At 38.2% G+C, this 16,538-nt stretch overlaps 1 protein-coding gene across 3 annotated transcripts; it reads left to right on the top strand.

Moving 5' to 3' along the window:
• The first annotated feature begins 3,182 nt into the window (after window positions 1-3,182).
• Window positions 3,183-10,791, top strand: LOC149703705 (uncharacterized). Of its 3 annotated transcripts, none has more exons than XM_089866947.1 (3): window positions 3,183-3,364; window positions 8,865-8,927; window positions 9,393-10,791. In XM_089866947.1, exon 3 carries the CDS (start codon window positions 9,468-9,470, stop codon window positions 10,353-10,355), a length of 888 nt encoding a protein of 295 aa, XP_089723073.1. In that variant the 5' UTR covers window positions 3,183-3,364; window positions 8,865-8,927; window positions 9,393-9,467; the 3' UTR covers window positions 10,356-10,791. The 3 variants fall into 3 exon arrangements, with proteins under 3 accessions (XP_089723073.1, XP_089723074.1, XP_089723072.1); XM_089866948.1 differs by lacking the exon at window positions 3,183-3,364 and adding an exon at window positions 5,752-7,203; XM_089866946.1 differs by lacking the exon at window positions 3,183-3,364 and adding an exon at window positions 5,752-7,203 and having other exon boundaries at window positions 8,865-10,791.
• Window positions 10,792-16,538: the final 5,747 nt, after the last annotated feature.

The raw sequence follows: 16,538 nt of genomic DNA, 5'->3' as shown, positions 1-16,538 counted from the left end.
ACACGCCGAGGCAGGGACGTACAGCGGAACTTGGAAAGAGTGGGCGCACTCCTCCCAGTCCAGCGAACGGTAAAAAACGCGGTGGCATCCACGTCGTAGTGGCCACTGACCAATTTGAAGGTTTCCACCAAATCCTGACGCAGCCGCCTATCAGCTAGGGACATAAGGCCCAGCCGTCTGAGGCGCTCCGGATAGGGCAAAGTTCGTAGGCCAGAAACAAGTTTTGTGGCCCTGCGCTGGACCCGCTCAACATTCTCAATGTCCCTGACGAGGTGGGGAGACCATATGTTTGAACAGTAGTCAAGATGAGGGCGGATGTAAGTTCTATACAGGACGCCAAATGACCTGACGCAAAAATGCGAAAAGGAGCGCTTTAAAATGTAAAGAGCACGGGAGCCACGGGCCGCCGCCAATGGGTATCCCCCAGCATTCCACCAGCCAACATAACCCCGAGGTCCCTCACAACAGACTGAGCCTCAATAGGCCTACCCGCCAAACGGTACTGAAAGCGAGGGTTATCTTTTCCGCAATGCAGGACCACGGATTTGGTGGGGTTGAAGCTCATGCCGTTTGAGCTGGCCCACACCTCGAGAGCATCCACGTCCCGCTGCAGTGCGAGAGAGTCAGCGGGCGTGCGAATGCCGCGCCCAACCTTGGAATCGTCCGCAAACAGGCTCACAAACGAGTGTCGGATAGCACGCGGGAGGTCGTTGATGTAGACAATAAAGAGCGTGGGCCCCAGTACCGAACCCTGAGGCACACCACTGGCCACTTCACACCACGAGGAGTAAACACCCCGAAGTGCCACGCGCTGAAGCCGATTTCGGAGAAAGGCCGCAATCCAGGTCACAAGCGTGAAGGGCACGCCAAGCCATTCTAGTTTCCGAAGTAACAACGAATGCGGGACCGTATCAAAAGCCTTGCGCAAATCAAGGTAGATTAAGTCTACCGAGGCTCCCGAATCGAGGCAACGGGAGGCGTTCTCAAGGGTGCTCAACAAGTTTGTGAAACACGACCGTTTCATCAAAAAACCGTGTTGGTCAGGCGTAAAGAAATTCCGGGCTGTTAGGAAGGAGACAAGAGCATCCCGGACATAGAGCTCCAATTGTTTACACGGTAAACAGGTCAAGCTAATGCCTCGAAAATTCGTGACCGAGCAGGAAGAGGGTGACTTCTTGATAGCCGTAATGTTCGCCCTCCTCCAAATAGCAGGAACGACACCCGACAAAATTGACCGTTGAAATATGGCCAACAGGGGCGCAGCCAAAATCGTGGCACCCTCGCGCAAGAGCCGCGGATGAAGATCATCCGGGCCAGGAGGTTTGTCGAGCCGCAAACGTCGCAAGTAGCGGCGAACCTCCACATAGGACAAACCAAAATCCGAGGGCTCCATTTCTACTTGGAGCGCGGTCTCGTCAGAAGCGACGCGTGACATAAAGTCCCCAAGATAAACCGCCTCCTCGTGGGGTTCCGGATTAAAGACCGACTGGAAATAAACGTTGAGGGCCTCAACAATCTCAGCGGGGTCCCGAAGCGTAACGCCAGCAGGGTCGTTGACAACCGACAGATGAGCTCATGGGTTCAGCGAACGCGAGACGTGGGAGTAAAGAGCCTTGGGATTGACGGGAATCTCAGCGACCAGTCGAGATTCATACCGGAACTTAGCGGAACGTATATGACGCGTAAGAACATTACGCGCGCGTGCAAGCACATGACGTTAAGCGTTTCAAGAGCGAGGGAAGCGAGCTCCACTGTTCTGGGGTTTAATCAAATGTGATCTCGCTATTTTATACGTTTAAATCGTATTGAAATGCATGACGATTTACGTTGTGGTTGAGAAAATAAATAAGACCGAAAGACTCCAAAATTAAAACCACAAAAAAATGGAGCACAGCTTAGAATGCAAAGTAATTGTTGTCGTTATAAATCAAAACATTAAATTGGATTATTTTAAAGTATCATGTTAAGCATTTATTGAGCGATGGAAGCGAGCTCCACGATTCTGGAGTATAATCCTTTGGTATAGTCAAATGTGATCGCGCTATTTTTAGGTTTAAATCGTCATCCAGCTGTGCGATTTAAATACATGACGATTTACGTTGTGGTCGAGAAAATAAATAAGACCGAAAGACTCCAAAATTAGAAGAAAAAAATATTTTTAGTAGCCAAATTTGAAAAAACTGACTTTTAGTGAAAAAATGTGACTCGGCATCAACCCTACGGGTTGGTCTATGCACGTGTACTGTTTTGGCGATTCGGTAGGGAAGTGGAAAGGCCTCGTGGATAAACTACCAAAAATCCACCTTTTACCTCGAATTGCCTTCAGGCTCCTGGTCATGGATAAAGAATGCGCGTGAGGGAATTTGTTTTCACTCTACAGGATAGGCAACTCCCTATCTCGGGCGACAGCTTATTCTGTATATACTCTGTTACAACATCGGTTGTCAGCACGCGTAAACCTAGGCCTCTATGTAACGTAGCTTTGCACGTGCTGTCAAGAGACAAAAAACTTCAGGATCTTCAGGATTTAAAATATCCGCGAGTTTTTAAGCTCGAGTGCACTGACCTCTAGGCCTTAGTTTCAAATACGTGTGAAATTGCCTACACGTATTTGAAACTAAGGCCATATTTCTCCTGGTGTTCTTATTTGCAAAGTGTAAAAGCCACCATTCTTATATCAGGGAGGAGTAGGACACCTGTGGATGGACAAAAACATCGAAAGACTGTGAACAAATGAAAAATGTACGTTTGCTCTAGGATATTAGAGAGCGGACGGGTAAAAGTGAATATTTCTAAAATTGTGTCTCGGTTGTAAAGTTCAGCTTGGAATTGTAAAAGGTATCTAGGAAGTGTTATGTAGAAGAGTAGAGTCATTTTTAAATTCTTACTGGAAATAATGAATTTCGCATTGTTTGTAAGTCCCGTACCGCGATGTAGAGTCCCTGAGGCCGATTGTCCCTGTTTTACAACGTTGAAAAAACTTGAAACAAGTTTTTTTTTGTGAACTGAAGAAGTCTTTCTACTAGCAACTTCGGCACTAGTATGGAGTTGCCCTTTTCATACATTAATAACTACTATTGAAGCCGTAAATCCCAGTGCTTGGTCTAGTTAAGGTGGCACTGCAGATTTTTTAAAGGGCCATATTTAATGCGCGTTTTTAATACCTGATGGCGAAACGTCCACTGGTATCATTCAGTTTCTTCAATTCACCAACAAGCAACGGATCGTCTCTTCTGGAGTGCTTGTACTGTTGACTTCAAAGTTTTCTAGTTGGGTTACGCTCATTATAAGTGAAGATAAACACCACTAATATAGTTTTTACTTTCTTATATGGTATTTTATTTTCAGTCTAAAACTTGTTCAAGTGAGTAAAGTAGATTTATTTTAAAAATAAATTTATTTGCTTTAACGATGTATATGGAAACTTTAGCATGTTGGAAAGGGAGAAACATGAAAAGCATGATAGAGATGAGTCAGACCCCCGATTTAATCGGGTATTTCATCGAATTTCCCCCGTTATTTATCTAGTTTTAAATTGGTTATAAATTTTAATATCTAGTGTAACATTTTGTGACGGAAGTTGCACCTACCTACTCGTTGATTACATATTTTTTTAGTCGATTATTATTGACCGCTTAAAACCTTCATAAATATTGACTATCCGCAGTTTGATAAGTAAATCACGCCCGTTTTTCTAACGTAACCGGCATTTCAACAAATAAACCTAAAGAGGCGGCCTCTTGTAGCCATTTGAACCTGTAAATCGTCCGCCGGAGCTCATATTCAGACCTCCCCAGGCTCCCCTAAAGATATCTTGTAGGCCATGGACCACTATTCTAGAGGGCCGGTAGGCCCTTCTAGATAAGAACCCACACCCTCCCGTAATGTTAAAGAAATAATTCACAGATTTTAGGCTTAGAGTCCCATAGAAAAAGCATGGGATTTTTGGTGGTCCACTCCATCGAATAACTCAGAAACTACTGCGAAGTTAAGGTTCGGAACACTTTTGAATTATCAAGCAACTATTGAATGTTGAACTTCTGAAGTTTGATTAAGAACAATTAAGTCTAAGTATTTTATTTAATTTAATTTATGAATCATGGTAAAACCGTTACATATATTACACTGTTTGCATAGCATTTTATTCAGCCTTTATCGGGTTTGTGGCGCATAGGATAACGCGTGTGCCTATGGAGCAGAAGATTGCAGGTTCGAGTCCTGGCAAGATCGGTGTTTATTTTTACAGATCTTTTATTCAACATAAATGAAACAGTCCTATAAATTCAATGCTTGGATAATTTTTTTGTGACGAAGTACGGGCTTGTGGCGTAATGGTTAACGCGTTTGTATTCGAATCAAAACATTGCAGGTTCGAGTCTTGGAATGCTCGTTGTCAAATTTTGATGAAGAATCTTAGTATATATAAGGGAAAATTCTTAAAAAACAAACTTTCAATGAAATGTGCGCGTGCTGGCGCGTGGTTTAGAAATAACCTTTTTTTTTAAATCTATACAAAAAGGTCAACTAAACTTAATTGCGTCACCAACCGCCTTTTTATATGAAATAAGTTACCACCCGCCTATCTATGGTGAATTAATTTACCACCCGCCTACCAATTGTGAATTAATTTACCACTCCCATGCCAAATGATTTAAAATTTTTATCTTTCCCATAAAATAATGAGAGTCACTTGGAGTGAGCCAATATGCTCACGAACATCTTACTGGAACAACGAATTAATGACGTTTGACAAGCATATTATTATTTTTATAATAGATTAATACAAATTAAGGCTGAAGGAACAGATATTATATAAAAAAGACTTGGTTTGCCCAAGCCTAAAAAACAAAACGATAAGAGTTTTTCCAGTTGACTGAAGCGCGGATATTTTATTTTTCTATATAATTTTAAAGACAATCCGTATTTTACTACTCTTTAGAATTTAATTCAATCACCTGATTTTACTGCTAATGGATTAGTTTCCTATAAATTAATTGAAATAAAAAATTACTTATCTCAGATTTTTCAACAACAATTCCATTTTCCTGAAACATTTTATCATGCATTTATTATTTTGAGGGATATCGTGTAAATTTAATCTAGTTGACTCTTTCTTTTTTAATTTCCGAGAATTTTCCTTTCAAAAGGTTTTAAACACATCAAGTTTTCATAATGTTGTCAACTAAATAGCAACTCAACCAACACTTCTAAAATCTTCCTCACAAGTACTGATATAGACAGTTCAATAATTGTGACTGTGCTAAAAGAGGAAACGAACCCCTTTATCAAATATAAGAAAGGTGATAACAGTCCCTTTTTTATTCGAAAAGACCGCTTATAATACATTATTAATTATTAATGAGAGTATGATTTGAAAATTAAACTACGTTCTTCATTGAAAAGAAAAAATTTCATGATAAAATATTTCAGGAAAATGGAATTGTTGTTGAAAAATCTGAGATAAGTAATTTTTTATTTCAATTAATTTATAGGAAACTAATCCATTAGCAGTAAAATCAGGTGATTGAATTAAATTCTAAAGAGTAGTAAAATACGGATTGTCTTTAAAATTATATAGAAAAATAAAATATCCGCGCTTCAGTCAACTGGAAAAACTCTTATCGTTTTGTTTTTTAGGCTTGGGCAAACCAAGTCTTTTTTATATAATTTGTGTAATGGGCTAATGGCGGCCTTCAAGCGCAAATGTTTAGGTTGTAAATGTTATTTATTTATTTATTTATTTATTTATTTATTTATTTATTTATTTATTTATTTATTTATTTATTTCCGTGCGTTGTCCACAAAGTCAACAATGTGACGTATGTGTGAACATCGTAAGTGTAGTACATAGCCATGTTACTGAAAGACACTACAGGAGTACATTAATATGAGAACTAACAAACGGTTAATAATGTAAATATTAAAGAAAAAAAAATAATAATAATAAGTATAACAATAATAATACTAATTTTACAATTAAATAATAATACTGATAACAATTAAAACAATATCAGAAAAGTTAGAAAATTGAAGTCGCTGCACAATAATGTAATTTTTATAAAATCATTAGTGGAGGGTTGAAGAAGTAGAGAGCTCACAAGTTAACACGAAAAATGTCTAATAATTTACGACGAAAATGGGATTTAGTAGTTAGAGTGACAACATCATTGGGCAACGAATTCCAATCGTCGATAACAGCATACGCAAAGTGCGTTTGTCGGAATGTAGTTAGCACCCTAGGTTTGACTAGTTTGTGTGAGTGACCACGGGTTCTTGCATTAATATGGCGGGTGAAAAATAACGAAAAATCTAAATCAAGGTTGTTATTTATAATGTCAAAAACTAAGCATAGGTTATTAATTTTATGTCGCAGAGTGATAGAATCAATATTTAATAAGGAGAGTCGTTGGGGAGCCGGAAGCTTACTAATTTTGTGTGGGAGTTTCGAATATGCGTTTTGAGCTTTTTGCAAAGCCTGTAGATCAGTCAAGAAATGGGGGGACCAAATTGGCGAACAGTAATCAATTATAGGGAGGACCAAGGAGTTGTACAGAGTTTTAATGAGAGGTATAGAGTTAAAATTTAAATTACGACGAATTATACCTGTTAAGCTCCTAATACGTTTGGCAATCTAGTGGGGTGGCGTAGCGGTTAGCGCTTTCGCCTCGCAGCAAGAGGATCCCGGGTTCGATCCCGGACTGTGGCACCGGGTGAAAATCTGGGAACAAATCCTTCTGCGTAGAGTTTGCAAGTTCTCTCCCCACTTGGTAAAAGGAGTTTTCCTCCGCGGTCTAACCCGGTTTCTCCTTTCCATCAAAACTTGCTGAGGTTAACGGTAATAGTTAGTATAGGGCGCTGAAGGTTAGCTGTGGCATAGGGGCTAGCCACCACCCCTCTATGCATTGTAAAGGGACCCACCTGTAAATAAGTCGCGAGTTGACTTAGTGTGACATCCCTTCCTAGACCAAGCTTAGATTATTATTATTATTATTATTATTAATCTTATTGGATTGGGCTGTATATTTGAGAAGGGGATCTATAAGGACACCTAAGTCCCTCTCACAAGTGGACGTAGTTAAAGTAGTGTTATTAATTGTGTAATCAAACAACAATTTTGTTGCGATTATATTTAGTAGTGATGGATAACGATACAAATTCATATAGTAAATCCTGGTGAAATAAATCTTGGCACGATCGTAACATGTAAGTTAAAGTTTGACTATTTATCTACAGGGACTTGGCAGTATATACTACGTCATGCAACGTCAGGCTACCTTCCACTAGTGCTAAAAAACATACCAGGAGGAGGGGCTTATATAGCTTTCATTCTGTTAAAAAAACATACCATAATGGCGCTGGGGGCGGAGTAAAGCCCGAATTGGCAGGTCCCTATTGTAATATGTGTTAAATCACTAAACCTTGGTCCAAACGGTAGGATTGCACTTTAGGACGTAAAGTACAATGCTACCGTGTAAACTTTGAAGAGGGAGCCCATTATCAGCAAGGAAATATTACGTCTTTTTCCAAAATATTGTGGTTTATCTTCATTTACTTTCCAAATAATATTACGCCTTTTCCAAAATATTGTGGTTTATCTTCTTTTATTTCCCAAATAATGTTACGCCTTTTCCAAAATATTATTGTTTATCTTCATTTACTTCCGAAATAATCTACGCAATTTAGCAAAATATCGTTGTTTATTTTTAAAATTGGAGCTTGCTTCAATTATTTTTCTATCCTGGTATGAGAATTGTAAATGTTTCAGCGGGTGTTTAAAATTTCATAGCTATATTTCCGCAGTGTGTGCTCCCTGATTTCCGTCGCGAGTCCTTGTTATTATATTTACCCCGCCCCCCGAGTAGTTTTTCAAGATTAAGGGCAGAATGCGTTTAGGCGCGAAGCGGTCTTAATGGCGGTAAGTACATGCAATTTTCAAATTTTCAAAAACATTTTTGACCAACTTGCGGCGGGTTTAGAATTTTTTCACTATTTTTTTCGAACTCCCCGTGGTCTAATTAATCAGAATCAACTGTTGTTGGGTTAGTTAAATAACATTAACACTTATTTATGCTAAGGTACCTTCATTACTAGGGTAGCAGACGAAACCTTTATGTATATGACTCATACACTAAAATTCACCTACTTATCGAGCTTCTCAGTCAGTCGGACATTGGCCAAGAAAAGTTAGGACAAAAAAGGCCGCACGCCGTCTTATATACCTAAATGTATAGGACGCAGATGAAAATTCCGGGTACATTTGTCCAACGGGCGTGTTTTGGTTATCATGGGTAATTATGGTAGCTATGGTTTAACATAACATTTCCTCTTTCCTATTCCGATTGTGCTCTCTAGACACATGCTGTTTAATTGAAGTAGGCTCTGACCTTTACTATCTTTTTCTTTACCAAATCCCACAATTTCAATTGCATAAGAATGCTTAGTGGCAAAAAGTGAGAGTTGTTAGATATAGGAGAGAAAACTCACTTTAAGTCAATATAAAAGCAAAAATATTGTAGCTAGGGGGATGTCATCTGATTTGGAAATAAGACCGAACCTACCGGTATGCGGATCCAAAGTTATCAGTCAAAGTGTTTTTTCTTGAGGCTATATCTAACGTCTTCGAATCCACATTGTCGTAAGAAAACAAGGCAGCCAGACTCCACCTTGCCCCCAGTTTTCAAGAGAGTCTATTGGATAGTTTTTGTTCTATCAAAGTGCGGCACTACCCGTGTCCCATCTTGTGACCATTCTTTGTTTCGACTTCATTCCATTGTTACGTTATGGGAGGGCTTAAGAAAAGAGCGATCATAACGGCCAAATCCGTATATACACATGCTTTTATTAATTTCGTTAACTTATTTTAGACGGTGTAACCTTGAAATTGACTTGAAAATATCAAGTGAATACAAGAACTTCAAAGCAGTTGGGTAATGAAATCGAAGCATGGTTTTTTCTCATTCCTACAAACATTCAAAAATATGGAAACGTGGCCAAGTGTCTTAACTTGCATTCCGAATCAAGCTGAAACCATGGACGAACCAATACTGAAGGACGGATGGCAGAGGGAGAAAGTTGAAAAATACTTGATAATTCGCCTTCTAGCGGTAGTTAGTAGCAAACCGGATAGTGGGGGGCGTATGGAGGAATCAACGTTCTGAAGAGGGAAGCATCTAATGCTAGCTTTTTCCGGGATTTGACTCAGCATTTTTCATAACCCTCCTCCATTTTGGGGCTGAAAAGGGGGAAGTAAACTTAACATTGGTTGTTTAGTCGCTTAGTACGGGGCTCTATGGGCTCCCATCGGTCCTTCAGTATTGGTTCGTCCATGCTGAAACATTGGGGCATAAATCGATATCAATTAAGCAAGTGCTAGTACCGATTTTGTCTTCAAGGGTGTATACTAAAATCATAGTTCAACGCAAAAATAACACGTTCAAATGCATTATCTCCGATCACCGTTCTAAAACATGGATATGTCTAAAGAAGCACGTCCGTTCAAATGCGATATTTGCGAATTCCGTACCCGAACAAAGGAACATATGAAAATACACAAATCAACTCACAGTAATGAGCGTCCATTTAAGTGCGATCTGTGCGAATACCGTGCCCGCACAAGGACACATTTAAAACAACACGTCGTGACTCACAGTCACGAGCGTCAGTTTAAATGCGATATTTGCGATTACTGCGGTCGAACACGAGGGAATTTAAAAAAAAAACACGGTTTGACTCACAGTGACGAGCGAAAATTCAAATGCCATATTTGCGAATACCGTGCCCGCACAAGGGCAAATTTAAAAACACACTTCGTGACTCACAGTGACGAGCGCCCGTTCAAATGCGATATTTGCGAATACCGTACCCGACATAGCGCGAGTTTGAAAGCACACATAGCGAGGCACCGAGATGAACGTCCCTTCAAATGTACTTTTTGTAATTACTCAGCCAAAATAAAGCGAGAATTAACGAAGCACGTTACCAGAATTCATCCTTCACCATTGAGCACGAAACGAAAGTCTACGAAAACAATCTCATGGCAACGGAAAACTAAATATGATAAATCGAATTTTCATTACAAATGTCGAACTTGCGGCAATCTTTACAAAACTCGCGGATATTTAAATTTCCACGAAAACATTTGTGTCAAAAATAAACCCGAACCGCCTACAAAAGTTAAATGTAATAGAAAACAAAGTCATTCAAACATGGAATTGGAGTTATCAGACTCCAACACTATTCACAGCGAAAATAGAGCAACTAATTCTATGCAAACAACAAATATCATCAATAACTGTGCTGATGAATTTGGCCAATCAAAAGAAGCTCCTTTTGAATCTGATCCTGATGAACCCTAATATTCGCAACAAAATTATTTTAAATTGGAAAGGCCAACTTCATCAAACAGTTCGAATGGTGTTAGAAAATGTTCGGTTATTTTGGAAAAACTTGAAAATTTGGGTAACTATGATGGGTGCCATTATATTAGGTTGAAAGAGGCCCCTGACCTGTACGAAGTTCTTAAGGTTAACTTGATACCTATCATGTAATTTATTTTTTGCTCTTGTAAAATATGCCTCGATAGTATTTTCATTGCTTAGATTTTCAGCTGTGAAAAACCTTTGTTATGAATTAATTTGTTTTCAATTTATTTTTTTGTGGAAAAGTGAAACCAAAATTATTTTTTCGTGTAATTCTTTGAGGAATCAGAATGTAGAAACGTAAATTCTTTAGGCCAAATTGTACTAATTTGCCATTCTAAAGCGAATACAATAAACTTGTTTACTTGTTCAATTGTACATGTAATTTCTTTCAACCGTATTAATTTCATAGAAGATTCAAATGGTTATTTAGTGATGGATGTCATATATCAAGCAGGGGCGTTCCGAAGGAGGGGGAGCCCTCTGAATTTTGCCAACTAGAAACCAAAATTTGCCAAGTGACACGATGTAATGTAGTATCATGTTACTCAGGGTTCGTAAAATAGTTTCGGAATGAAATTCCCTGGCTTTTCCAGGTATTCGATGACTAAATTCCACAAATTTCCCTGACTAAATTCCACAAATCTTACTATGTTGCTAACACTCTTTCAAAGCAAATCACTTCACTGATTTCCGTAATTCGGACTTCTGCTTGTATTTAAAGACGTTATAAAATGTGTCCCGTAATAAATAACAGTCTATGGGTTGAGATAATTAGGTCAAATGCTCCTTCCTACAATGAATATTGATAAAATCACTCGAATCATTTTGACAAGAGTTATTATTGTTATAGATATAAGCAAACTATTTTGTTTCAGCTCCAAACCATTATGAAGACTAACTAAAACTGGGCTTAGTCCATTAATTAAGTAAAAAGTTTCAAAAGTTGAGGTGTTAAACTTTGTTCTCATAATATCACGATCTTTCGACTGTTATAACGTCAAGACCTATTTAGTTTTTTAGCTCAATTTTCCACAAATTCAGTTTTATGATTATGATGAGAAATGATAACGGTGTGATTACGATGAGTACGAAATGGTTACGGTATGATTACGATGAGTACGCAATTATAAGGGTAAGAGTACGAATTGAACACAGTATACGAAAGGATGACGATGAGTACTTTGACAATAGAGTTGAAGTCAAGTGATTACGATGAGTATATAGTACAGGTGTAGTCAAGTGATTACGATGAGTACAGTGACTATATAGTACAGGTGTAGTGAAGTGATTACGATGAGTACAGTGACTATATAGTACAGGTGTAGTGAAGTGATTACGATGAGTACAGTGACTATATAGTACAGGTGTAGTGAAGTGATTACGATGAGTACAGTGACTATATAGTACAGGTGTAGTGAAGTGATTACGATGAGTACAGTGACTATATAGTACAGGTGTAGTGAAGTGATTACGATGAGTACAGTGACTATATAGTACAGGTGTAGTCAAGTGATTACACAATGATTACAGATGATTACGGTTTATAACAGAATTAGGAATGAGTACGAAGGATTACAGACTGATTTGGTAATTATTACGACAAGTGGCTGGCCCATCGTCGCGTCCCCGCTCGTATCGCACCTATCTTTTCTGGCTCCTTCAGCGTGCAACCCGCTGTAGGCTACCAAGCGTAAAATCAGGCTTTCAAGCCAAAGGTCCCGGTTCGATTCCCGATGGAGGAAAAATTAATACTTCAAGTCGTTAAATAATATGTTTTTATTACAGTTAGGAAACGAAACATCATTATCTCTTTCTACTCAGCATTTCAAACTAATAGCCCATTGTATGTATATATATACGATATGGCTAAAAAGTACAAATACATTTGGTGGAAAATATTGTGACACTAATCGATTGACTAAAGAACTTTTTTACATGAGTGAATTTTCGAAAATAGATCCGAAAATTTTACAATAATAAGCCTAATATTACCAGAACTCATTTATAACTTGATAATATTGAAAATTAAGCCATCTTAGGCTGCTATCAGCTCTTAGGTATAAGCAAGCTCGTTATAAGCTTGCCAATATCAATTAGCGGCCAATACTGTGAGAAAACCGAAATCTAGCATCATGAACTTTAGCCCATTATATCTGTTAAGATTCTCATGTCTTAAAGTAACAGGCGGCTCCATTATCACCCCTAGCATGCTGGCTAATCTTCTGGACACGAATTTTACCTTGCCAAAGGCAGGAACCAATCAGACCTAATGCACTAGGTCCCATTGGTTCCTGCCTTTGGCTTAACTAGCCTTTACCAAGCCTAGCCACTGTGTAGTACAAAAGCCATCTTTAAGGGGCATCAACGGAGCCGCCCTTTGCTTTAAATGGATTCTTCATATTGCTTATAATATCTATAGGTTTGTAGAAAGAATTACTCTCGGCTCGGAGAGGTATTATTTTGGTTTCACCAACTTGTTTGATTCGTCATTGACTTTGTTCTAGCCTTTATAGATGTATAACGTTCTAGACGTTCTTCATTTTCCAACAAACTCTATGGTTTATAAATATTTGAAAGTGTACAAAAGATGCTGTTATTTCGGCTCAATAATCGTTACTAACAATTTTGTTACTAAATGCAAGTTTGTAAGATATGTTCCATAAGTATGGCATTTCCCATTCTTTGTAATGCCTTACTGAGAGCGAGGCGAGAATTCACAACACTCTGTTTTGCAGTCCATCTTCCTATTTAGTCTGTACTAAGCCTTTGACGATAATCTATGACGTTTCACCTTAGTCACTTCATGTCAAGCTCCCAGTAACCAGTGACAAACTTATGGAACATATTGCGAATATTTATATGATCCGTGTCAATCAAAGTGGATTAACAACGAAGTTAAGAATATAGTTCATATTCACTTCAAATTCCAAGTCAACGGGGGTTCCTCGAAAATTTGCATAAGAGAAACCAATTCTGTAGAAAAAACAATAATTCAAACAGAACCTGCACCTAAACCCAATTCAACAATAAGCATCTCTAGGCAAAACAAACCAGAAATACCCGAGGCCTAATGTACTTCAAACAAACAAAAACAGAGATTAATTTAATTTTTATACAGACTTAAGCCTTGGGTGTAGAATTTTACTTCCCACTTTAGAGAAAGAACAACGATAGAAAAACCTTTACCTAATAACAAAAACGAATCTAGAGAAGAGACGAAAATATTTTATTTTCTATAGGAAGAGGATAATTATCGCAAAGCCATTCGTCTTTCAAGTTTACCCGCTACTACACTGGCATTATGATCTAAACTACCCAATGAGCACTAACTTGCGTCTGTTAACCAATAAGCGTGACTTTCTAGTAGATTTTTATAGCTTCTACATTCCATTTTCAGCGTTAAAGGTCTTTCAAAAGCAGGTTCGAGTATTTATCGAGCCTTGGTTTGATACTCGAAAATTTTTCGAATATCAGAAAACGTCTTATTGAGTATCGAGTCGAGTACTCGAACAGCACTAGTTTACCGAAATTTTTGCCAAGAGGTCAGACACTGCGTACTATTAATCTTCTCTCACATACTGAGGTATGATTTAAAATATAACCTTTGCCGGTTAAATAGCTAGCTGATACCCAAAACAACGTTCGACTACCGCTTCTTATTAATTGTAACCATCTTAACTCAAAAATCGGATTAAATTTACAATTAATCTTTAAATTAATAACAAAATGTCTTAAATGAACACTATAAAGATAATAGTAGCCCTTTAAACTTAAACCTATCCCTTTAAAATAAACTGAAAAGAAATTCTTTCATACAATAGAAAAGGAACTAGCCCATAAATGTTGACACAGAACGTTCTAGAACTACCCTATACCCCTATATCCACAGTGAAAAAGTGAAATACCTAGCAACGAAAACTTTTTCCAAGAAACCAGAGAAATACTACGCTTATTTAGACCCCCAAGCAACAAGACCTTGAGTCACTATCCTGGTACCTGGCCCGAGAAACTTCTAGAACGTTTTTTTTAACCCATAAACTGACCAATCCCCATTTGGTCCCAGATTTAAAAGTTTTGCCTATTCGTTGATAACATGAATCCGCCCGGCTACGTAATAAATATGGCCCACTATTCGCCAAACCGAAGTCAATCAACAAACGTCATTGTCCCAGAGATCCTCGCGAAAACTAGAAGTTATATATACGAAGTCCCACCTGTCCCACCCTCAGTCGATACCTGAACCCCTTAACGAGACCCTGTCGGCTCACCCTTAAGAAACCCTTAGAAGTCCGGAGTATTATCTTATATCGAAACTTTTATTTTATTCATTTTGATACCTTTATTTTTCATCAATTTGAATCCTTAATTTTTTTGGAGAAAACTCGGAGATATTTTTTAACCCCTAAAAAGAAGAGAAGGAGCGCGAGTGCGCGAAATATTAAAAGAAAAAATAATAATTAACCCTTAAATCGCGAGAAAAGAAAAAATTCATAATTATCTCTTAACTCGAGAAAGAAGAAAAAAAAACCCTTAACCCTTAAGAAGAATATGGAAGAGGAGCAACTAGTCGTAAGAAATTAAAAACTTGAAACTATTTTGATAAACTGACTTGGAACTATTTTTATAAACTGACTTGAAACTATGGTTAAAGAACTTAGATTATGGTTGACGGATTGATTCATTTTTTTAAAAAAATCTTAACTCTCTATTTTTGAACATTATTATTTTAGTGCATAACTGCACGATTTTAACCTAAACACCCCTAAAATTTAAATTTGAAATTAAAGGAGACATTCCATAGAGGTTATAAATTGCAAACCTCTCTTAGATATAAATTTGATTTTTTGTTTAATTTTTTATTTTGACCCTTATAAGAGTTTGTGAAAATTTATGAACAAGATTGAATATTATGTTGAATATTAAAAATTGGATTAGAATCTATTTTGACTCTCGATTGACACATACCATCAAAAACGCGGTCACTTTTGATTCAGAAATTTTATTAGCCCCTCGTTCCCGTTAAAAGGCTTTAACTCTCCACAACTGACTGCATTCTAACATCTTGTCTAGCGTTAGCGAGGTTGAATCATAAGTGAAAAGAGGTAGGTGTTTGTCTTTCATCTTAACCCCTCTCGTAAGACGTCGAACACCCAACCCCACCCCCATAAACAATAAATGAAGAAAGGCAGGTAAAGGCTTATGTAATCTGGGAAATGCGAATATTTTTTATGCTAGTCCTTGGGACCAGTGACCCCCCTAGCGTCCAAAATAATAAGCTCGTGTCAGTACTGGTCCCCCCCCCCTTAGTTTTCCTACAGATTTGCAATTTTACACTGGTCCAGAGCACCAGAATTTACCTCCTATAAGCTAAGAAAGATTTGCAATGACGTAAAATGCGGTGATTTTTGTTCTAGTATAACTACATTTAGAAGTAGAAATGTAGAATAATTTGGTTTCGTGACGTCTTTAAATTCTGATCGTTTAAGCGAATTGGTTGAAGATTATTTCGGTGGTGACAACGGCTACGGTGGCTGACAACAGCATGAGAAGAAAGTAGAAAGGAGCGCTGACGCTACTCAGGTTTAAGGCAACCGTGCTTTTCAAGGGTTTCTTCCAAGTGATACGTTCAATCGTGTATTGGTATTGAAAATCCAGATATTTGAAAACTTGCGTTTCTAATAACGGTGCCACGCTGCGATAGAGCATTCGTCAAACCCGCTACTGATTTTAACATACAATTCTTACAAACCTCAGTTGAAGGGACTCTCCCAGTTGCGGAGTGCTTCTCAACCAAGAGGTGTTGAACATGGTGTGTACGTAATCGAAGGTATCTTCTTGTGGCGAAAGATAAAATCCTTTTTTCATCGCGTAAAAATTTTTGAATATGTCCAAGCAGAAATTCAGAAATTCGATAGTCGTGATCGCGGCTTTCCTCCCGGATATAATGGGAATGAATTGATCTTTAAGAATTCCATCAAAATCGTCCCGAAGTTTCTTCTCATCGAGTGAGCCTAGCCATTCCTTAACAACAGGGTCCTGAGCGGCTGCCTGTAGATACGCATCAAAGACATACGTCAGCAAAATAGAGAAACTTAACATATATATATGAAGATATTC

Source organism: Phalangium opilio, unplaced genomic scaffold, assembly GCF_054372755.1.
Source record: "Phalangium opilio isolate 3A_F unplaced genomic scaffold, DU_Popi_V2 ptg000017l_1, whole genome shotgun sequence".
NCBI classification, from domain to species: domain Eukaryota; kingdom Metazoa; phylum Arthropoda; class Arachnida; order Opiliones; family Phalangiidae; genus Phalangium; species Phalangium opilio.
The sequence above is the reverse complement of the archived record's forward strand: the minus strand, read 5'-3'. Positions and strand labels throughout refer to the sequence as shown.